At 39.7% G+C, this 24,698-nt stretch overlaps 1 protein-coding gene across 3 annotated transcripts; it reads left to right on the top strand.

Annotated features, from left to right (window-relative positions):
- The first annotated feature begins 3,808 nt into the window (after positions 1–3,808).
- LOC149846617 (RNA demethylase ALKBH10B-like) lies at positions 3,809–23,857 on the top strand. Of its 3 annotated transcripts, none has more exons than XM_089996453.1 (9): positions 3,824–4,392; positions 4,493–5,521; positions 5,943–6,065; positions 7,485–7,606; positions 7,690–7,807; positions 22,251–22,370; positions 22,442–22,554; positions 22,630–22,784; positions 22,870–23,857. In XM_089996453.1, exons 2-9 carry the CDS (start codon positions 4,816–4,818, stop codon positions 23,591–23,593), a joined length of 2,181 nt encoding a protein of 726 aa, XP_089852579.1. In that variant the 5' UTR covers positions 3,824–4,392; positions 4,493–4,815; the 3' UTR covers positions 23,594–23,857. The 3 variants fall into 3 exon arrangements, with proteins under 3 accessions (XP_089852578.1, XP_089852579.1, XP_089852580.1); XM_089996454.1 differs by having other exon boundaries at positions 4,482–5,521; XM_089996452.1 differs by having other exon boundaries at positions 3,809–5,521.
- The last annotated feature ends 841 nt before the right edge of the window (positions 23,858–24,698 follow it).

Here is a 24,698-nt window from a genome sequence, read left to right as displayed (position 1 = left end):
AAGAGAATGAAAAGTCAAATACTTTTTTTCAAAAAAATAATTTTATGAATCTAACAAATTACTTTTTACCTAAAAAAGAAACTGTGTTTTTTAAAAAATACCATTATTTTAAGAGTATTTTAGTTATTTTAACAAGGTTGAATCCATCTAATGTTAAATACAACTAGTGTATATATATATATATAGACCAATATTTGACGTTATTTTTTTCATGAGGAATAAATAAAACACTCCAAGATCAGATACCTAGTCACGTTGGCTATGTCTGGCATATGGTTGATTTCTTGACAGTGTAAACCCATGGTGCACCCCTTGCCCCCAAGGAGTCACCTTGCTTCGGCATGAGAAAGAAAAATAATGCATTTGCCTCTTTTTATATGCAAGGGGTTGATGCCCATGGGAGTGAAACTCTAGTCACCTATTTAGTGGCTAAGGTCCCCTTCCGCTGCATCAAACCCCTTGGGGCTTAACTGTTAGTGTTATTGAATGCATGAAACTATTGAGTATACATCAATCTTGTTTTCATATTTTTTTACTTTTTTCCTCTGTTGATCACCTCATGGATGTGTTGTACAAGGTTTGTTTAGTAAAAGATGAATTTTGAATCATGTGATTATGACATGTAAATAACTTTTTTTAAAGGCTTCAAAAATCTACAGCTTACAATGCACTAAAGTTTGACTACTAAAAAAGTTATATCTTTAGATAGAAACAAGACAATCCAAGTTTTGGCCCTTATGGGTCAAAACATGGTGAACACATCAATGTGATCAAATTGAGTTGAAAACACTGTGACCTATGATTTACATAGCTTATGATGGTACACACTTGATTTACATAGATTTAAGCTCTATAAATAAAATTCAACCATTGAATTATGTTTAACATATTATATTTATTATTTTTGTTCATTAAAATTAACTCAAATATGGTGTTTTATATCATTTTTAGGCCACCCTTATTTTTATGAATTGTGAGCCATTAATTTTCACAATCTCAAAAATAAAATCTTATGGATTACTAAACATGAACAAACCTTATATGATAGGAAGTAAACCATGCTAAAATGCATCTATACTGTTAGAATTACCATTTGATAGCTGTATCTATGCAAACAAGAGTGTGTACCACCGTATGGTATCATGGTGCAGAACTATCATATATTTTCCTTACTTTACGAGGATTTTATATGTATGAGTATGGTGAAGAATCGAAGTTGTCAACCCAAAGCTCAAGCTGAAAATCCTCGATTCTAAAAACTAAGGACATTGAAGAAGACTCCTTGGTTCTTAGAATTAATGGAGAGTCTCAAACATGGACTAAATGAATCTAAATTGCAGTGCCTTGCAATGTGCTTACTACGTAGTTAGCAATACATTAAACGCTAAAAAATGGTTAAGTACTGAATATGTTATTTGAAATGTTTCACATTCAAAAATATTTTTTGGAAAAATAGCATAAAAGAATGAGTCACAAAAAAATGGCAAACATGTATGAGTTTAACTCGGTTTTAATTTTATAAAATGGGGTAAAAAAATGGCAATATATTTGAGAATTTTCTCTGAGAAACAAGTTAAATATATGAGCAATGGGAATCATTATGATTCTAACTTATGATCTGATCCAACAGGATCTATAATTGAGTCCTTTTTTTTTTTTTGAAAAATATTTTGTTTAGATACAAGTTTTCATGTTCTAACCACTTTTTGTAAAAGGGCATGTTTTATTGCCAAAATTTTGAAAAAGACGGTGGAGTTTCAGTTATTTTTTCCATTTTCAAAGTTTTAATGAAAGGAATGTGTTTTAAACACTAACTATGGTTTCATATCAAACACTAACTACATCCAGTGAATGGTTGAGAAACAAAAAGTAGTAAAAGTAGCTCGAATGTCTTGTTTGAGTAAACAATGCCTACAACTATAACTTTATGCTATATTATAGGGTATTACCAACAACAGTGCTAGCACACACACATCAAATTGTGGCATTTTCCGTAAAAAAAAAACTCAAAAGCCATGCACATGGTGCATTATCTTGGGTAAAGCATTAACATAATTTTTTAATTAATTTTAGCCGATTCAGAATGATTCACTTGAGAATCGAGATCGGCGGATTAACTTGAATCGTTGGCCAAACAATACGATTCGGTATCGGCCGATACCGATACAACATTGCATTGCATTGCATTGCATGAAACCAACAAAGATGGTCAGAATACTTCCATGAGAAATTGGCTTCCAGCTGAGAAGTCCTAGATTAGATTTTGCACTACTTGGGAAGGGCACAATGTCCTTAACCCTAGCAATTTAATTTCCTTTAGAAGAACATAGAAAAAAGGGACCCATAGAAGTGAGGAACCACACTAGTGTGTGAACCCCATTCACCATAGACTTCAGTGCATCCCAGCAAGCCAAGGGTAAAATTGGTAATATTGCAAAAGATATGTGGTGAATTTCATGAACTTGGTCACGCTGGATGGAAGGATGCACTGAGAAAACGTTATCCAGTTAACGAACTGCAATGGATATTTTGACTGGCAGTTGGCAGTGGGAAGCTTGTTGCATAGTTATCAGAGAACAAAATGATTACAAGAAGTGATGCCTAAAGCGAAAACGGGAAAGTGAGTACTAAAAGCTAGTATGAAGTGGGAAAGCCTGCATAAAGCGATTATGCAAATGCATGAAAAAACCAAGAAAAACACAAGGTGTGAGTGAGTGTGGAAGTGAACAATTAATAACCTTAACACAAATATAAAGCCGTATAAAATCAACATGTAAGTTTGTTAAGAGAAAATTTAATTTGTAATATGAAAAATGTAAGAAGTGAAGAGGAAGCCGATGAAAAGTGAGAGAAAAATGTTAACGAAGTGCAAAAAAAAAAAAAAATCATTTAGAGAAATGAAAAGGAAGCGTGATCGTTATTAAAAAGAATAAAGTTTCTCATATTTTAAAGGCAAGTTTTCCAAAACATTCCCAAAGAAGCAAAAAATTTCACTCTTTCAGAGAAATGTAATAAGAAGCTTCAGGTAAAAGTAGTTGAAGCGCCAGTCACGGCACGTTTGACAAGAAACAATAACAACGGACAAGACTAATTTGGGGGCTCCGTGTGGTTGGTAGGAGCTGTCAGTGCACATCTCTTTGTGGTGGAACGTTGCAGGTTCAAACCCCCTACATTGAATAATAACAGGTGGGGGTCCGTCTGGAGCCAGGATCCAGTGCCATCACATGGCACACCTTGAGTCATACTTTGAGTGTGCCGCTGCTGGTGCCTTCTATCTGCTTTTGGGCCTCACAACTGACAGACTGTCAGTAAAAAAATGGAGGGCATCAGGTGGAGCGGCACACTTCAAAGTGTGCCATGTGATGGCAGTTCGTCTGATTATCCCCACCTAGCCTTTAAAAAAAAAAAAAACAACGAATACGTTCCCGAACGTCGTACTCAAGTTTACGAAATCGGGAGAAGTTCCCGGTGGCCCCGACACTTACGGTTCTCATTTTTCTATTTTTCTTTTCTCAAAGCTTCCAATTAATTATTTAAATGAAAAAAAAAACAATTATCACGCGCCGATTCTCTCTCTCTCTCTCTCTCTCTCTCTCTCTCTCTCTCTCTTGTCGCCTCGTAAGAGCATTCACACTTAAAGCGGGGAGGGGCTCGTGCCCATCTTCAACGAGGAGCCGGTCACCGGGCGCCATCTCCGCCACATCCGTCGACTCACACCGGATAGTACCAGTTACCTCCGTGGACCCCACGCCACTTTTTACCGAATTTCCAAGTAACCATGGATGGCCCCCCTTGCTCTCTCTGTCTCTGACCACTCCTTGGCTCTCTGAGAAAAGCAGGAGCCGTCTGCCTCTGTATGCGTGCTCAGGGGACCAACCGCCCCTCCTCCCTCTCCCTCTTATGTACCGATCCTTCTCCTTCGCTAGCCCTCCTCCCTCTCTCTCTATACATATATCTGAGCTAAGTCCTCTTCGTTTGGGAAATCTGTCTGTGTAGTCTGTTCTTTCTCTGTACTTCCTTCTCTTCCTCTCTTTCGCTCGATTTCTCTGTTTGCTCTTACCGAGGACCGATCTCTGGTGCTTCTCATCGTCTTTACGACTCGGAGGGGACGTCTTCCAGAACTAGGAGTTCTGCTCAAGATCTCGTTTCGTTTTGCCCTGCATTTGGGCTCTCGATTGGAGAATTTCCGATCTTTGAGTCCCAGCGAACGGTTTATTTTTATTACTTATTTGTTTGTTCGCCGGGTGAACGTATTTGTGCGTTTTTATCTGACTGATAGCAGGCGAGTCGGTGTATCGGATCGAGAGCGCGGTCGGGAGTCGTCCGATTGCTATAGATTAGCCGGGGATCGGACGACCGTGAGTGGTCCGCGAAGTGTAGCTCTAACTCGAAGTATCACTCAAATTTTCTCCCGAATTTTGAGCATTTTTTTTTTCTGGTTTTCTGACCCCGATTCGGCTGTTTGTTTGGTTAATCGTTAGTTTTGCTTCAGGATAATCGGATCCGGATCGCGATTGTTTGATTTTGAGTGTTTCGTGATAAATTTAGCTGGATTCGAGCGAGTTCTGCAATTGTTGGATTATTACTTGTTTCGTTAGGGGAAATTAATATATCTGAGGCGAAAGATTGGTCGTTTTGGTGGGAAGAGAAGAGAAGAGAAGATTGTTGATCTATTTAGAGTTCTCCGAGCGGCGAAGATTCGTTCTGCGATCGAGGGATTTTAGGCGTTAGATCGTTGGATGGTTGGATCTACCGCAGGAGGTGAGGGATCTGTGTGAAATGCGATTGGGATAGCTCCGGTTTTCGTCCCAAACCATGCCAACCGGAGATGCGACGATCAAGAGAGATTTGCGCGTTCCAGATAGAATGCAGTTTCAGAACGGCAATGATGTTCAGCAGCGGCAGTGGTTCCCAGACGAGCGGGACGCGTTCATCTTGTGGCTGCGGGCCGAATTCGCGGCGGCCAATGCGATCATCGACTCCCTGTGCTATCACCTGAGGTGCATCGGCGAGCCCGGGGAGTATGAGGTCGCGATTGGATGCATTCAGCAGAGGCGATCTCCCTGGACTCCTGTTCTCCATATGCAGCAGTACTTATCGGTTGCGGACGTAATGCACTCTCTTCAGCAGGTTTCTTGGTGGAGGCAGTCCAGGCATTCCGATCCGGCCGCCGCAACGGGGCCCTTCCTTCATCCCAAGGCCGACGCCAAGAAACGGGCTCTGCAGATTGCGGGTCTCGGACGTGGGAACAAAGGAATGGTAGCAGAAAACGTGAGGGATAGTCACGGCGTGGAGGTGGATCCACATTACCTCCATCAAGAGTCATCTGCATCAGCGACCGGTATCAAGAAGAGCTTGGAGAATGATACTTCTGGAGGTGAAATCAATAAGGTTGGTGCTGCATCTTCCGGGCTGAGTTTTATCCCGTCTGAGAACAATGAACGAGCAGAAGCGGAGCAGAAAGTAAGCAATTGCGGGGTGGTATTAGAAAATGGAACAAAGTCTGGGGACGAGAAGGAAGGTAACGCACTGATCATTTGAGGTTCAGGCCGTGATTCTTATTCATTTGTGCAATTTATGATTATTATGGATTGCACTCAACAAAATTAGGAAGTTTCTTGAAAGAGGTTTTTTGGGACCTAATGCTGATATCATTGTCAGAAATCAGCAGAGGTCGTCATTATAAAAGCTTCCGTATGTAGCCTATGATTTAATTTTCACCCGTTTGTTATGAAGATATTGTATGCGTTTTTTCCTTTTTTTCTCTTCCATTTTGTTGGGGATGTATTTATTATACGACACAGTCAGTTCTATAGTGTATGACATACGCATTTGGTGGTGGTTGAATTGGTAGGGCTTTGTTATCCACCATATAAAAGTCCTGGAACTCTCTGTACTTTTACTGATGAATGTCATTGACAAATTGCATGCTTGCTATGCAGGGGTAGATGCGTTGAATCCTGAGGCAGATTGCAACACACAAAACGGATGTAACGTTATGGCAACCGAGTGTGGGAGCTCTGAGAAAAAGGTTTTGAATGGTGGGGCAGCTCCCTTCGTAAAAGGTATGCTTCATTGTAATATGTATTTAAAAATACATTTAAATACTGAACAAGGTGCATGGTTATCGTATTACTGATTTTTTGTGCTTGGCAATATCTTTTCCTATGTCCGGCTAAGACAATATGGTGCGGTAACAGTCTGGTTCTTTTTTATTTCATTGTGATCTTATTCTAACATATCTCCAACACGACCTCAAATTGCATATAATTAGTTTTTGCTTTCCCAGACTAGCCATAATTTCCCTTCCTGAGCTGCAACAAATGTATTCTTCTTCTTGCAATTTATTTGTTGATCTTTTCCTGGCAGTGTGATAAATCTCTCAAATTTGGCATGTAACACCTGCTATATGTAATGCACATCTATACATAACACATAATACTCGTGCTGATCCTTTTTTTTTGCCGGTTCTGTTTTTGAATAAATGCATATGTATATGGCATGACCTTTCCCCTGTATTACTTGTTAGAAAGTGAGTTGGAATACATTGGGTTCAATAATGAACCCATACATATGCACGTGAAGTGCAAATATACCCATTAAAGGAAAACAACACAAGCACATAATGTGCTAACCCATAAAACCCATAAAAAGGGAAAAATATGACATAAAGTCATAAGTTGCATATCATTGAAGAAACAATGGACAAGGGGTAAAAACCCCATTACAAATGGAGCATAAGCTCCCTAAAGAAGTGAGAAAATACAAAGGGGAGAGCCCCTATTTATAAGCAAGAAAAGGAGCCACAAAGGGGGCTCCCAAGAGAGTCGTTGGGAGCCCCCAACGGTCACATATGTGACCGTTGGAGGCTCCCCAACGACTCTTTGGGGAGCCTCCCTATGTGGCACAAAAGCCGAAAATTAAAAAGGGAAAAAAAAGAAGAAAAATAAAAAATAAAAAATAAAAATGGAAAATTACAAGCAATATTCCAAAGTGGAATATGCGCAAAACAGGAATTTACAGAAATACCCTTTTGGGTGAATAAAGAATATATATTTATATTCATATATATATAGATATACATATACATATATATATATGTATATGTATCTATATATATATGAATATAAATATATACGAGATTACAAATGACGATAATACACATATTTTAACATTACTAACCTATGGAAACTAGGGGTAGCCCCTGCCGGATTCTATAACTTCAACCCTAATATAGTATAGTCTTTTCATTGGCATGACAATCAATGATTCTTTCTTCTAGAGTTGAAAATACATATGCACATGCACACAGATGGATATATACATGCATACATATATTCCATGAATGTAAATACAACATATTTTCTTTTGCTGTAATTTTTGTTTATGTAAACCTAGTTTCTGTTTCTATTAGAAGCTTTTATTTGGAATACCTTCTATTGATTGGAAAGCTATTTTACATATTCGTGTCCTTATTCCTTCAGGACATTATAAGACTGCTGTTCAAAAGGATGATACTGATACTAAAAGGAAACAAGATGAGAAGCAGAACAGTGTTCCAGTTCCTAAAACTTTTGTGGGTTCTGAATTCTTGGACGGGAAGATGGTAGGATATTGGTTTCAAATGCTATTCCTTTGTGTAGTGAGGCTTTGACTAAGGTTTTGATACCGTGTATTTCCTGTGTTCAGGTCAATGTTGTTGAAGGACTTGAACTCTATGAAGATCTTTTTGATAGTTCTGAAATCTCACAACTTCTCTCGTTGACTAATGAACTTAGGTCTGCTGGTCGAAGAGGAGAATTTCAAGGTAAACTGCTTTTTTTTTTTAATTTCATTTGTTTCTAAGTTCTCCCTTTCTTTAAGCATTTTCTAGTTCGGTCTATGTTGTGCTGCTGAATGAAACATTATGGAAACTTCCATATTATTATTATTATTATTGTTCTTGTTATGATTATTTTTATTATAACTTGAACAATTTCCTTTCCAATGACCATGTTGTGCTTTGCTTGGACACATGGTGCTGTCATAAAACTTTGTAGTGCTGCTGGCAAAGCATTGCTTTTTCAATATTGATTGGGCACATATTCTGTGTTTTCCTGAGCATCTAGTTATATTCTTATTAGAGTGGATGCAAGTTTCCAAAGGAATTTGAAAAAACAATGGCCCACAATGCTAAAAAAATTTCACAATTAGTGAGAACAATTTTACATCGAAGCATGTTTCTCACTCAACAAACCATGGTAAACACATCTGTACTCTTTAAGGACTCATTCAGTAAATAGTAAATGCAACTTTGACTTTCTGCTGGGTAGTCTGGTACTATTGAGAGTACCAAAAATAAGCCCATATATATATATATATAAAAGGGAAAATATTTGCTACTAATGAAGGTAAGAAACTAATGAACCAGAAATCATATATGCAAGTTGTATCGACTCAATCTAACCACATAGATGTGTTCAACATGGTTTGTTTGCTAAGGATCAAGCCTTGGATCATGCTTTGCTGATGTAAAAATGTGATCTTTTGAGTTATGAAATTTTGGCACATTGTGGGCCGTTGACTTTTGAATCCCTTTAAAAAGCCTAATTACTTGTCAGAATCACATGATTCAAAACAAGTTTCCTACTAAACAAACCATGTAGATCACATCTGTAACATTTGATCTACTAAAAATTAGAAATTTTTGAACAAAGGAGTGATTTCTCCTCATTAGTTCCTTACCTTCATTAGTAGCCAATACTTACCCATATATATATATATATATATATATATATATATATATATATATATATATATATATATATATAGTAATATATATAGTAATGATAGGATGCTCCCCGAACACCTACTCCCTAGTCCCTAATCACAACCGTCATATCTGTTAAGATCCAATGGTTATGATGATGAGTTAAATAGTGCATGCCTTTCAACTATTATTCAAAAAACTAAGTGTTTAATTAGAGGAAGGGTGGCCATTTCCAAAGCTAGAAATAAATGCCTTTCCATTATTATTGGTAGCTCTCTCCCCGTCTCATTCATATAGGGATGAATGATGCTTTGTCAAGCCTTCCATTTTTTTTTCTGGACCATCATGCATGTCTATATCATGGATGCACTGGATCAATTTTGCTCTGTCATGCAAGCCTCTTTTTTTTTTGCTGAACCATCTTGCATGCCTATATCGTGAATGAACTGAATGGATGATGCTTGCCATACATCCGTCTTTCTTTCTGTGTTTTTTTTGCAAGGACCATGACACATGCCAATATCATGGATTAACTGAATGGATGATGCTTTGTCAACTTCTTTGTTTTTTTGCTGGATCATCATGAATGCTTAGATCATGGACAATGGTCTATCTTCCATGCCATCTGCATGTGTAACATGCGACCAAAGGCATGTGCAGAGAGAGAGAGAGAGAGAGAGAGAGAGAGAGAGAGAGAGAGAGAGAGAGAGAGACTTATATTTATGTAGTTGGGCTCAGGTATAAGGGTCGGCCCAAGTCGGGTTCTTATACCCAATCTCATTTAAATTAAGAAAAATAAAACTTATATTTATTTGTAAAAATATTCATTTTCACCTGGTTCTTAGTAGGTTAGATTCTATGAGATCCAAAACTTGATCTGCTGATGAGTGCTTTCTATGCTTGCAAAAGGGTGGAACATGAAGTATTTTAACTCATGGAAGGCTTTTCATTTTCTTCCACTCATCAATATGGGATTATTCTCCCAAGAAGTTCATTCTTTATGCATGGATTGAATGAGCAATACAAAGTTTCTTTTTATAATGCATTACCATTAATGCTCTCTCTCTCTCTCTTATAAATGCATTATCATTAATGTTCTCTCTCTCTCTCTCACACACACACACATACACTATGAAAGGAGGAATGCCTCACAAGTAGGGATGGCAGTGGGGCAGGGCGGGGGACAAGGTCTCCACCCCCGCCCCGCCTCAAGATTTTATCCTCCACCCCCGCCTCCATCCCCGACGGGGAATGGATTTTATCCTCCATCCCCGCCTTCATCCCCGTTTCATGTCCTCCATCCCCGGTTCAAACGGGGATGAGGCGGGGCAGGGATATTGCGGGGAAAAGTGGTTGGGGCGGGGTTGAGGCGAGGATCGTGGCGGGGATGGGGCGGGGTGGGGAAAAGTGCACGTCCATCCCCGCCTCCACCCCCGGACGGGGATGGATTTTAACCTTCGTCCCCGCCTCCATCCTCGTTTCATACCCTTCATCCCCGGTCCAAACGGGGCGAGGCGGGGCCTCGCTTTCCCCCGGTCCACTGCCATCCCTACTCACAAGTTTTTATGACCTTTATGTATTGCATTAAAAGTTTTAACTTGATGTAGATTAGTCCCCATATCATAGGTCTGAGAGAAAATGCCCATCCAAAAGCTATATATAGGGGACATCTCCCTCTCTTTGCACAACTACCAATCACTTGTGATCCATGGGTTGGCCTACCACCCTTGACTCGACTATTTCAGTGGGTATTAGTCAGACTTTCCATACTAGAGGCCGAATGATTTGGGCTTAGCTGGATCTGACAATTAATTGGTCGGGTTCTGGGGAGTTAGAATTTGCATTGGTCCTATCAAGCCCTAACATGCTACAGATTGGGCTGACCCAACCTGATATCCACCCCTAATCCATTCGATCTTGTGAGTGGTGCTTGAGTCTTAAAAAGAGCAAAACTGATGTCATAGTTATAGTCTATGATATGGGAAATCATATTTGGGTCTTAACCTATGTATCATGGACACACCTTATGACCTCATGTACCTCTGGCGACACACACAATCACGGGTATGTGCTAGGTCGGTTGGTTCGGGCCTGCATGAGAGAGAGAGAGAGAGAGAGAGAGAGAGAGAGAGAGAGAGAGAGAGAGAGAGAGAGAGAGAGAGAGAGACGGTGGGGTGAGGGTTACTAAATACTCCTTGCTCTACCCCTTCTCTTATAACAAAAAAAAGAAAATATCTCAATGCCCCCTCTCTTGCTTTTCTATTTTCTTTTAAAAAGTTTCTTGTTGCCCCTTTTCATATTCAAAATAGCGGGTTCATCATTTTCATTAAAAGTAATATCTTTATAAAAGAAATAAATAAATGAATATATATATATATATATATAGCAATGTCCTCGTACCCGTGTTTTTTGAAATTGCCATGTCGTACCCTTCATACCCCTACCCCTACCCCTACCCCCGGTACCCATATGACATAGGTCTTCATCTTCATGGTATCTGGTGACTACCAAAATAAAGGAAGAAATCTAAAGAACCATAAACTGAGGTGGTCAAATCTGTTTTTACCCACCAGAAAAGGTGTGCTCTTGATAGCTGCAACAGAATGAATATACACTATAACCTGAACCTTTATGTTGTAATGCATCAAAATGCCATAATTTAAATGTTCTAATGGTTGGAGATGTAAAAGTATTGGAAGCCAGTCTTACCCAAAGGAAGGACACCAGATAGGACAAGTATGCATCATCTCCTGGTAGTTGTGGGATGTGCAAAGTTTCCTGATATTGCAACAACAGGAACAGAAATAGCAACCATCATTTTCCTAAGCTATAGAACTGAAAAATGTGTTGTATATGTATAATCTTATTGTAATTGAAGATATGAGCATTGTAATGAGACAATAATGAATGGATCCATTGGTGGTCCTAGTCGTAGGTAATCCAACACTAGCTGGAAACTACAGGATTGCTATTCTGGATACACTTTTTGAGATGTCTGATATGGTAACTAATAAAATTAATATGGTATTGGTAAGAATTATGGTCACTATTTTTGAGTGCCACCAAATATGATCTAAATAATGATACTCACCTGATAATTACTTATGACAGAAAAGTTCTTTCTTGTTTTCTTTGTCCATTTCTACCTGCAGCCTGCAGTTTATATCCATGTCCTGAATAAAGGGTGTTGGGGCATTATTTCTCGCAAATAGTGTAAATAGTGTAAATTAAAAGAGAACACAAATGGACTTGTTTGCCATTTGAATCCAGTTGTAGTATAACTCCACAACTTGTTCATATCAAAAGTTATGGCCAGTTATTTCCAAAATTTGCTGCTCATTGAGCATTCCAGGAGCTGTGATTATTAACATACATTGTAGGCTTGTAGCTTGTAGTATGCCTTTGTAGCCCCATATTTAGGGATGGCAGTGGACCGGGGGAAAGCGGGGCCCCGCCCCGCCTCGCCCCGTTTGGACCGGGGATGAAGGGTATGAAACGGGGATGGAGGCGGGGATGAAGGTTAAAATCCATCCCCGTCCGGGGGTGGAGGCGGGGATGGACTGGCACGTTCCCCCGCCCCGCCCCGCCCCGCCCCATCCCCGCCCCGGCCCCGCCCCGGCCCATCCCCGCCCCGCCCCCGGCCCATCCCCGTCCCGGCCCCGCCCCATCCCCGCCCCCAACTCAGATGAACTGTTTACTAACCCTAACTCCCTTCCCTAATTTCCTAACCCTGGAGCCGGGCGACGTTACTGTGCACGTAGGACGCCGGGTTCTCGATAGCGTACCGGACTCCGGCCTGGGCGGCGAGGTGCATCACGTGGGTGAAGGCGACGAGGTCGAAGAGCTTGGCCAGGAGCCGGGCGTCGTTGATGTCGCCGGCGATGACGAAGACGCCGTGGTCGCCGAGGATTCGACGGCGGGCCTTCTTGAGCGAGGGGTCGTAGTAGTCGTTGAAGTTGTCGAGGCCGACGACACCGTCACCGCGCTTCCGGAGGGCGAGCGAGACGTGGGTGCCGACAAAGCCAGCGGCGCCGGTGACGAGCACGCTCATCCCGCGGGGTCGGGGTCGGGACGGGGACGGGGCGGGGGCGGGGCGGGGACGGGGACGGGGCGGGGACGGGGACGGGGACGGGGCGGGGGTGGAGGACATGAAACGGGGATGAAGGCGGGGGTGGAGGATAAAATCCATCCCCGCCGCGGAGGCGGGGCGGGGGTGGAGGATAAAATTTTGAGGCGGGGCGGGGGTGGAAACCTTGTCCCCCGCCCCGCCCCGCCCCACTGCCATCCCTACCCATATTATCATTGTTGAAATTATCGTATTGGAACCCGTAATGGAAGGGCTGGAGACATGGGTGTATTGTACTGTATCATAAGATACCGAAACCTCATTTTAAAAATTGTAAAAAATAAAAAATATACAAAAAATAAAAAAATTAGAAAAAATAAAAAAGAAATCAAAATTAAGCATTCTGAACAATTAAACATGCACATGTGCTACTGTAACATGCAAAAACAATATTGTAACAAACTACCAACTAACAAAACAAAAGTTTTACCAGTAAAGAGTCACATTAGATAACAAACAAAAGAAAAATGTTTTGAGTAAACAAACTATAACAACCACATAATTTAAAAATAGAATAAATTTTAAAATAACTATAAAAAAATTAAAAATATGACCACAAAGAGAAATAAAACACATTTAAGTAGTCAAACTACAATATTAAGTAAAGTTAATTATGAAATAAATTGAGCATGAATAAATATGTAATAATTATAAAATATAAAAGCTATAATTATGATGTTATAACAATGTATCCATTACATATATCAAAAGAGTCTGAAATTAAACATTAAAAAGTAAAAGAAAAAAAAGTAATAGGTCATTTCATAAGTAGTAAGCATGAAAACAAAGAAGTTTCATAATGTCTTTTCATTAATTAGTTTTACTAATTACAATAAGCACAAAAGTTGAATAATGAGCACTCTTCCATAACAATACTTCTTTCTTGTCTTCACTAATCACAATTAAGAAGAAATTTCTACTTTTTCCCCCAAATAAGTGAAACTAAAGCCTTCTTTATGTAAAAAATTGCCACTAAAAGTGCAAAAGATTCAAAATAAATTACTTGGAAAATTTCAATAAAAATTGTGAAAAATAGTTGTATCTTACAATACAATGTATATCATGATACAGCCTGGTGTGGTCCGATACACTGCATTTTCCGATTAAAGGAGGTATATCATATCACATGGGATAGCAATACTACAATATATCGTATTGTATCATACCATACGATACTAATAACACTGTATATTATCATTGACATATATCCTGTGCTTTGAGCAATTACTTAACTGTCCAAATCATTCTATTGGAACGATTTTTTCTTTAATCTACAAAACCATTCTTTAATATTCTCATCCATCATTCACACTAACAATGGATATTTTGATAGGAATAATAAAAAAATGGGAACAGCTAAACATGCTGAAGCAACTTTAAAAGATGATTTTTCTGAAGAGAGAGATGGTTGTGCTGTTAAAAGGTACCTCATATATATATATGTATATATATATATGTATATATATATGTATATATATATGTATATATATATATACATATAAATATATATATATATATATATTACATCAATACCCGATAGGGGTATTTTTGTAATTTTATATAGTTGTTTTAGAAAACAACTATTTTGTTTAAATGTAAATTTCTTTATTTATTTTTTAGTTTTTATTTTTGTATTTTTTAGAACCTAAAAGGGGCTCCAACCATAGAGTCGTTGGAGCCCCCAACGGTCACAAATGTGTCCGTTTGGGGCTCCCAACGATTCCATGGGAGCCCCCTTTTGGCTCTTCTTTTGAGGCCTTTTGGCCCTCCTCTTTTCTCCTCTCCCTATTGTATAAATAGGGGTGAACCCCTTGTGTATTTTCATTCTTGAGAGCTTTCTCTCTTCTCAATAAGAGACTTTTTATATTGTTGCCTTCTTAAAGGCTTGTGCTTGTATTGTCCCTGTGTGGACTTGTGATATTGTCTCTTTTATTCATTGTTGTAAGTGCTTGCATGCACTCTTTATATTTCCGCAATATCTCATTACATGGTATCAGAGCCACTCGATTCTTGAAGGAAATGTGTGGTTCGTGTATCTCATATTTAGTGGATATCTTCTCACTTCTTGGCAACATCATGGAGGCAAAGATTGACCTATCTTTCAAGCTCAATGGAAAGAATTATATGATGTGGGCATCGACAATGGAAAATAATCTCAAAGGAAAGAAGCTTTGGGGTTTTGTCATGGGTACCGTTCCGGAACCTAAGCTTATGCTCACTAAGGACGAAGAAGGTCAAGAAAAGGCTCTTAAAGGAGATGCTCGCCTAAGGCCATTGAAAATCATCAAAAAGAAGTGGAAGATTGGGAAAGCAATCACGCAAAAATCCTTGCATGGTTTATGAACAATGTTGAGCTTAAGGTATGTGCTAATATAGCTAAATTTCGTAGAGCCAATGAGGCTTGGTCTTTTATGAAGGGTATGTATACCCAAAAGGATCTTGCAAGAGCATACTTCTTGCAAGAAAAAATTAGAACCACCAAGCAAGGTGATTCTAGCATTCAAGACTATTATAGTGCCCTAAACCCACTATGGGATGAATTGGCTCTTTTGGAGCAAAAAATGGGTTTCTATGAAAGATATTGATTTAAGGCAAAAACAAATGGAACAAGAGCGATTGTTTCAATTCCTTTTTGGGCTACGTCCCGAATTTGAGCAAGTGAGATCCTCACTTCTCCATAGATCTATTTTTCCTCCTATTGAGGATGCTATTGCCGAAATCACTCAAGAGGAGACAAGGCTTGGCATGAGTAAGCATGTTGATGAAGTCCTTGCCGTATCAAAACCGGGTAACAATGTTAGAACCTATAAGCCTCCTCATTTTGGGAAACAAGGAAACTACAATGGAGGAAGAAAAATGATTGTTTGTCATTATTGCAATGAGCCGGGTCATATTAAACGCGCTTGTCCAAAGCTTATTGGAACCTTCAAGCCTAAGGTGGCCTCTCTTGAAGAAACCACCATCAAAGAAGATGAAGGTAAGAACAATGACATCAAAGAAACTTTTGGACAAATATCTATGGCTCTTCAACAAATACTAAAAGTTTCTTCCTCCACATCAGGTGCGGCTATTGCCTCGACATCATCACCCGGTACGTATTCTTGGATCCTTGACTCCGGAGCTTCTTTTCATATGACCCCTCATGAAAGTGCACTTATTGATGTTTGCACCAATTCAAAGGACTCTTGTGTCTCTACGGCCGATGAAACCTTTTTAAAAATTTCAAGTATTGGCTCTTTTAAAGATTCTCAAAATTTTTGTGTTCCAAAAGTAAGAGTTGTTCCCAAACTAAATTTAAACCTATTTTCGGTTTCTCAAATTGCCGACCATGGATGTGAAATATCTTTCTCATCTAATGGTTGCTTTGTGCAGGATCTCCGGTCCGGGAAGCGGATTGGGCAAGGCCATAGAAAGGGAGACCTCTATTATATGGACCATCTCGATCTCCTTACAAATTATTTTTGTTCTTATGTCCAAGAAAAAACCATGGAAACTTGGCATAAAAGACTTGGTCATCCAAGTTATTCTAAAATGTATCTCTTTCCTTTTGGAAACAAATTTTGTAAGGAAAAAGAAATTAATTGCAAAGATTGCATTTTTGGAAAAATTAAGTCTATTTCATTTCCAACTAGAACTTTTCTTTCATCAAGACCTTTTGAATTGGTGCATTCGGATGTTTGGGGGCCTTCTCCGGTTATGTGTAAAGGGGGCTATTCATATTATGTTACGTTTATTGATGACTTTACTCGGTATGTTTAGATTTATTTTCTTAGTCATAAATCGGAAGTATTTACTTTCTTTAAAGATTTTCATAAAAAGGTTCAAAATCAATTTCAAAATAACATATCTATTTTAAGATCCGATTCCGGTGGCGAATACTTATCTCACGAATTCCAAAACTATTTAACCCAAAATGGCATTTGCCATCAAAAGTCATGTTCTAGGACTCCCCAACAAAATGGCCTAGCGGAAAGGAAACATAGGCACATTATAGAAACCGCTAGAACATTACTTGTTTTTAGGAATATTCCAAAGAAGTTTTGGGCCGAAGCCGTTCTAACCTCAACCTATTTAATCAATAGAATGCCCTCTTCTAAGTTAAAAAATGCTTCTCTCTATGAAAAACTCTTTAAATTTTCACCCGATTTCAATCATCTTCGTATTTTTGGTTGCAAATGTTTTGTCCTATTACATAAAAGGGATAAGTTATCTCCAAAAGCAATTGAATGTGTTTTTCTAGGATATGGTGAAAATAAAAAAGGGTATAGATGTTATGATTTTAAGAATGATAAATTATATGTTTCAAAAGTTGTAACATTTCTAGAAAAGAACGGTTTTGATAAAATAGAAGAAACAAATGAAATTGATTATATATTCTTATATGATCTTATTGATGATATACAAGAAGATTTTCTTGAAAACATAGATGATACATGTGAGGTGTCCCATCCTGATATAACTCCCTCAAATGATAGTGATTCAAATATAAATGTTTACTCAAGAAGAAATCAAGAAAATCCTATTAGTGCTCTCGAAAAATACTCTCAAATTTCTAAATCCACTGAGGAACCACAAGTTAGACATTCTTCTAGAATATTAATACCCCCAAATAGGTTTGTATCCTATGATTCCTTAACCCCCAACTATCGGGCATGTTTAATAACCCTACATTCTTATTTTGAACCGGCTCACTATAATCAAGCTAAATCTATACCACATTGGGTTGAAGCAATGCAAGTTGAACTAAATGCTTTAAAAAAGGCCAATACTTGGGAAATAGTTAATCTACCCTCACACAAAAAACCTATTGGTTGTCGTTGGGTCTTCAAAGTTAAAACTAAAAACGATGGCTCTTTAGAACGATATAAAGCTAGATTAGTCGCTAAGGGATACTCCCAAGAATATGACATTGATTATGAAGAAACATTCGCTCCCGTAGCTCGAATGACCAGTGTCAGGACCTTAATAGCTGTCGCATCAACCAAAAAATGGCCTATTTATCAACTTGACGTAAAAAATGCTTTTTTAAATGGAAGTTTAAGTGAAGAAGTTTACATGGATTCGCCACCCGGAATTAATATTAAGCAAGGACAAACACTTCGGCTTTTGAAGGCATTGTATGGTCTTAAACAAACTCCTAAGGCTTGGTATGATCGTTTCAGTGATATCATGGTCAAGTTGGGATTTCATTCTTGTTATACTGACAATGCTCTTTTTGTTAAAAATGCAGGTACTAGTATCGTAATATTGTTGCTTTATGTTGATGACATGATTATCACTGGGAATGATCAAAATAGTATTATTGATGTTAAAAATATGTTAAAAAATAATTTTGATATGTCTGATTTAGGTTTTCTTAGATATTTTCTTGGAATTGAAGTTGCATATTCTTCTCAAGGATATATTTTGTCACAGATGAAGCTTGCTGCAGATATCTGCTCTAAGTCTAGGATTTCTGATGACAAGAAAGTAGAAACTCCTGAGGTTATTAATGCCAAATTACGGTTGGAGGATGGGGTTCTTCTGGAAGACCCCACACCTTACAGACAACTCATTGGGTCTCTTACCTATTTAACCATCACCAGACCAGATATCGCCTATGCGGTTCACTCAGTTAGCCAATTTCAGCATGCTCCTACAACGGTTCACATGAGTGCGGTTCTCCGGATCATCTGTTACATTTGGAACACCATCAATAAAGGCTATTCCTATCCTCCTCTTCTTCCTTGAATCTTATTGCTTATACTGATGCAGATTGGGGAGGTAACCCTAATGATCAAGTCTCAACTACTGGTTTTTGTGTCTTTTTAGGAGACTCTCTGATTGCCTGGCGATGCAAGAAGCAGCAGAAAGTTTCGCTATCATCTACTGAAGCTGAGTATCGGGCGATGACAACCACAACAATGGAACTTGTATGGCTTCACTGTCTACTTAATGACATGGGGGTTAATATTATCGAAGCTTCAAAATTATGTTGCGACAACATGAGTGCCATCTATATTGCAAGCAATCATACTTTCCATGAGCGTACCAAGCATATTAAAATGGATTGCCACTATGTTCGTGATGAATACCTTCGTGGAACAATTGCTCTACCATATGTCACTTCAGAATATCAGTTGGCGAACTTCTTTACTAAAGCTCTTTTTCGGCTCCCCGCTTCATGTTTCTTCTTGGCAAACTTTTCGTCTTTTACCCGTAAAGTTTGAGGGGGGTGTTAAAATGTACCTCATATATATATATGTATATATAAGTATATATATTACATCAATACCCGATAGGGGTATTTTTGTAATTTTACATAGTTGTTTTAGAAAACAACTATTTTGTTTAAATGTAAATTCCTTTATTTATTTTTTAGTTTTTATTTTTGTATTTTTTGTAGAACCTAATAGGGGCTCTAACCATAGAGTCGTTGGAGCCCCCAACGGTCACAAATGTGACCGTTGGGGGCTCCCAACGACTCCATGGGAGCCCCCTTTTGGCTCTTCTTTTGAGGCCTTTTGGCCCTCCTCTTTTCTCCTCTCCCTCTTGTATAAATAGGGGTGAACCCCTTGTGTATTTTCATTCTTGAGAGCTTTCTCTCTTCTCAATAAGAGACTTTTTATATTGTTGCCTTCTTAAAGGCTTGTGCTTGTATTGTCCCTTTGTGAACTTGGGATATTGTCTCTTTTATTCATTGTTGTAAGTGCTTTCATGCACTCTTTATATTTCCGCAATATCTCATTACATGTGCTTGGTTGGCCTGAATGCTGGTTGAGTGTTTGGGGGAGAAAAGCTCATGTTCAATGTTCTTTCTTCAAACAAATGTTCCAGTTTCTACCCTTTTAACTGTAGATGTTGTAGATCGTAGCACAAGAGGATTTTGAGTTGAGGCCTGTCATCCTTGATTGATTTGGAAAGAAAATGTTGACTGTCTGGGAATACAAGGAATTTGGTTCTCTAAAAGTTTTGCATTTGCTTATTTTTTATGTTCCCATGTTTAGACATTGCTTACTCCACTTCATCATGTAGTTGCTATAAATTAGACATTATGGTTATGGCTTCCATAATTGTATTGTTTCTCGGTTTTATCCACTTTCAACAGTTAGCCTTTCAAGTTTCGACACTGAGAATTGGAATAGAAGTTCTTATAAGTTGCGGATGGTGTCTAAGAGATGTTAGGTCCTTCCATGCCATTTGCCATTTGCCATGTAATAGCAACTTATCATACACTGCTGAGTCTTGCAGGCTTCTTGAGAGCGATTAACTACCCTCAACTCAGCACCTTCATCAATTCAGAGCCAAGAAATTGTTTTGCAGCCAGAAGTTGGAAATCAGTTACTCTATTTTATATAACAATATTATGCAATTGCTAGGGAATCAGGGATGTAAACGGTTTGTATTTTCTTTGGATGTAGGCATTACTGAATCTAACATAATCTGATCTGGCCTAATCAGATTTGGGGCTGGATTCGGTATGGATGGAAACACTCTACTTGCACTAATAGGTTCTTTATGCAAATCAATGCCTTATCTAAGATGTCTTATTCTCATTAATCTAATGCTTGTGCTATGTATTGTCTTTAGACATAATTGAGTTCTTCACTTTATTATTAGTGAGTATATTCATAATTCATCTACAACCCTCTACACATGCACATACTTGTGTGTGTATGTGCATGTTTAGATTATCCTTTTTGAATTCTACACTCTTTGCTTGGACTACACCTTTCCAAGCTATTCTGGTTTGGCTGTTCTCCCATATTTTGACATTGAAGTTGTGATTGCTGTATGCTGGTATTGGGCAGTCGGTACACAGTTTCATCCTCTTCCCCTCTGTCAGATTAACAATGTATAATGTGTTAGGTTGATACATATGGCAGTCACTCTTTGCATCCCTCTATTCCTGTTATCATTTTGTTGCTCTTAACTTGTTTATTTCTTAGCTCAAAGGCTTATGTGTGGCTATTCCAATCATGATGTCAAACTGCCAAAGCCCTGTTCTTCTCCTTACTAGCAGTAGTCCATCTTTGGGAGCACTCTGCCTTGAACATGAATCTTTTTCCGTTGTTTGTGTAAAATCCTATTGTCGCTTCGGATTGGTCTCAGACTATGTAACATAGACACGGCAAATGATCCACCGTACCTGTGTTGACCCTCCCAGGTATAGGTATGGGTACCGGGTGCAGCACCAGGTAGACCTGACCCAAAATACAGTTTATTTTTTTACCCAAAACCCTGATTTTTATTGTTTTTTTTCACTTGGTTGACCTGAGAGAGAGAGAGAGAGAGAGAGAGAGAGAGAGAGAGAGAGAGAGAGAGAGAGAGAGAGGGTGGGGTGGGGTGGGGGGAGGCGTACCTGTGCCTTCTTTGTCTTCTTCTCCTTCTGCCGAATGTGCCAGTGTGTGTGAGCTATGTCACAGGGACTCTTCAACTAGGTGCCACACCCGCGTCGCACCCGCACCCGCACCCGCACCCGATGCGGTCAACCTGACCCTGGGTGCAGTCAATGCACCCAGGGTCATTTATGTCCAACTTTTGGACTTTGTATATATAAATTTTTATATTTTTCTGCACCCCCGCACCCAAGTTTTTTGAAAGTGCCGCACCCCCGCACCCGCACCCATGTGACATAGTGTGTGTGTGTGAGAGTGAGAGAGGCATACCTGGGCCTCCTTCGTCTTCTTCTTCTCCTGCCAAATGTGCCAGTGAGATGGACTTTGCCGCAGTTCTGAGTCAGAAACAAGAGTAGCTGTTGCCTTAGTTTCTTAGGTGTAGGTCTCATTTGTTCCATCAATTCTTTAGTTTTGCTTAGGTCATTTTGTCATGTATGTTTGGCACTATGTTGTTAGCTTCATTTTATTGTGTATCTTTGACAATATATTATTATATGATCATATGGTGAGAAAATCTATTTATTTCTGTTTGTAGTTAGTTTCTGGACCTTGTTGTCTTAAACATTAACTCCTTGTGTTTAGTTATGTATGTGGCAGATAAAATCATACTAAAGTTTACTAGCAATAATGCAGCAACTGGATACTTAATACACCTTGGTCTTTGGCTATGATAATCAATAGAACTAAGAAGAGTGCCTTTAGAAGTTTCATTCTCATTTTATAACTATCCACCTTGGTCTTCATTTGTACTTCTTGACCAATGCCTGACAATAGCCTTTACTTGGGTCAGTATTTTTGCCATACAAGTTTTTCAGATTCAATTATTGTACAGGGTCAAGAAAATATTCCTTATTTGTTCCTTGCTTTCATCTTGTTTTTAACTTCAAACATGCTACTATGATCTTTCTTTTCTTCTCTCTCTCTATGTAAACATCCATCATAAGTAAATTTTGGCAGTGTATATAGATAACAATTACTGGGTTATGCCAATGAGCAGGGCAGACATTTGTGCCTTCGAAGAGGCCCATGAAAGGTCGGGGAAGAGAATCGCTCCAGTTTGGTATTCCCATTGTTGATGGACCTCCAGAAGACGATACTGGAACTGGGACATCCATAGGCAAGCTCTTTTTCAGCATAAATTGATTGTCTTAAAATGAATTTTCCTTTTTGAATTTGATTGTATTGCAGACCGTAAGGTGGAGCCTATCCCTAGAGAACTGCAAGATGTTGTTGATCGATTAGTCCAACTGCAAGTGATGAATGTAAAACCAGACTCTTGTATCATTGACTTCTTCAATGAGGTGAAACTTCTTACTAATCTTTAGGCTTGATGGTATGAAATACAAAAGTTCTTAACCCTATATTTTGATACGTAGGGGGATCATTCCCAGCCGCACATGTGCCCACCTTGGTTCGGAAGGCCGCTCTGCAATCTGTTCTTGACAAAATGCAGCATGGTGTTTGGCAGGGTGGTGACTATAGATCATCCTGGTGATTACAGGGGTCCCCTTAAGCTCTCTCTAACATCTGGGTAAGTAGTGGTTCCTACCTTCTGTTTCTGGTGTGTTGCTTCGGCCGTGCGATTCTGCTATGCTAACATGCAGTCACTTTTGCAGGTCTCTAGTAGTTATGAGAGGCAAGAGTGCAGACTTTGCCAAACATGCAATTCCTTCCATTCGGAAGCAGCGTGTTATCATCACTTTCACCCAGTCTCAGTCCAAGAAACTTCTATTCACTGATGGAACACGCTTTCAATCATCTGTGCCGCCTGTGCCATGGGTAGCACCTCCCCGGCTCACAAACATGGTTCGCCATCCTGGTCCCAAGCACTACGGTCTAGTTTCCTCGACTGGTGTCCTGCCTGTGCCTCCTGTCCGTCCACAGCATCTGCCTGCAAATGACATGCAGCCAATCTTCTTAGGTGCATCTGTGGCACCTGCAGTGCCTTATCCGCCACCTCCGGTACCGGTGCCCGTCGCCATGGCCGGGTGGCCCACAGCCACAAGGCCTGCACCACCTAGAATGCTAGTTCCTGGAACTGGAGTTTTCCTTCCTCCAGCTGGGCCTGGGCACCCACCATTGCAACAGCAAGGTGTTGCTGCCTCAGGTGAAACAAGCTTACCGGTAGAGTCTGCATGTCTCCCGGAGAACTCACTGACAAATGGGCAGCTGTCAGAAAAAGATGACGGCAAACCGAACTTCGATTCAGGTGAGAACGTGGAGCCTAAAGGGGAGAGATTTGGCCAAAGTGTGACCTGTGTTAGCAAAGCTGAGAGTAAAGAGGAGGACCTCAATGGTGGTAAGAAGCCTACTGACCAGACAAGTGGGGCGGCTAAGTAAAAAAGAACACACATTTGTAACACTTTTTTTTGGCTTTTTTCAAGAAGTGCGCAATCTGCTGAGTTGGGGGAGGAAAAAAAAAATGTAAAGAGCGGCAGAGTGGGTGATACAACTTGAGCTTTCGTTTTGGACTCTCTATCTCTAAATGATGCCTACTTCCAGCATTTGTTTTCCAGATTCATTTTTCCATACGGAGAGGAAATTAGTTTTTTCCTTTTTTCTCCTGTTTAATTTAGAGAATGAATGAAGCTTCCAATTTTGACATTCTTTGTTTCATCTGTCTACTCTACCTTCCTCTCTGCTGGCGAGTGTGCATGATAACTGTTTTGTTGGAAGAGCAAGTTCAACACCGAGACATGGTTTGCTTGCAAAAAATAGTAGTGTGAATTGATGATATATTTGTTGTGCGTCGGAGAGCATATTAATCTTAATACTCGTTTGGGAATGTTACTTTTGAAGTAGTTTGGTTCTTTCTGTGTTTCTCAAAACTGCATTCTGTGTATCTCAGGTTAGGACTGTATTCTTGTGTATATGGAAGGGCTGGTGATTTTTGAAAGGCAAGCTGGGGGTTAGTCTGACCCCTACCAGTTAAACAACTGTTCTTTTTGAAAGGCAAGCTCAGGTTAGTCGGACCCCCACCAGTTATTATTCAGTGTACCATTGGGTTTTGAACCTTTAGGGTATGTTTGATGCACTATTCCTAGCGTGATTTGGACAAAAATCTCGTTGAGAACCGCGATTTCTAACAAACGTTGGACGTGACAGCGTTTCGTGCATCCGACACGTCCTTATACATATGATTTTTTCATTCCACCCTCCTCCCTGTTACAAAAGTAACAGGGACGAGGGGAACAAAAGTCTCGATGGGCGCGCCCGCTCCTCGAGCGACGTTGACCAAGATTTCGATGCCCTCAACCTCGAGCTCGGCTCCTCCCAGTCCATCATCTCCGCTGCCTCCTCTTCCTCCATCGTCGATGAGTGGGCCGTCGGGGAGGCGGCAGGCTCGGTGACCCACCGAAAATAGGGAGAGTCTCCATCCGATGCAGAAGACATCTCTCGGGGAAAGGTGAGATCGACTAGCTGAAAACTGGCGAGGATGGTGTCG

The sequence above is a fragment of the Nuphar pumila genome, chromosome 2 (genome assembly GCF_984573655.1).
Source record: "Nuphar pumila chromosome 2, dmNupPumi1.hap1.1, whole genome shotgun sequence".
NCBI classification, from domain to species: Eukaryota; Viridiplantae; Streptophyta; class Magnoliopsida; order Nymphaeales; family Nymphaeaceae; genus Nuphar; species Nuphar pumila.
The sequence above is the reverse complement of the archived record's forward strand: the minus strand, read 5'-3'. Positions and strand labels throughout refer to the sequence as shown.

Coding starts and splice junctions, on each gene's coding strand:
- LOC149846617 (XM_089996452.1), top strand. CDS start 4,816: ATGCCAACCGGAGATGCGACGATCAAGAGAGATTTGCGCGTTCCAGAT. Junction 22,555..22,629: donor TCATTGACTTCTTCAATGAG/GTGAAACTTCTT, acceptor TTTGATACGTAG/GGGGATCATTCCCAGCCGCA. Junction 22,785..22,869: donor AAGCTCTCTCTAACATCTGG/GTAAGTAGTGGT, acceptor TCACTTTTGCAG/GTCTCTAGTAGTTATGAGAG.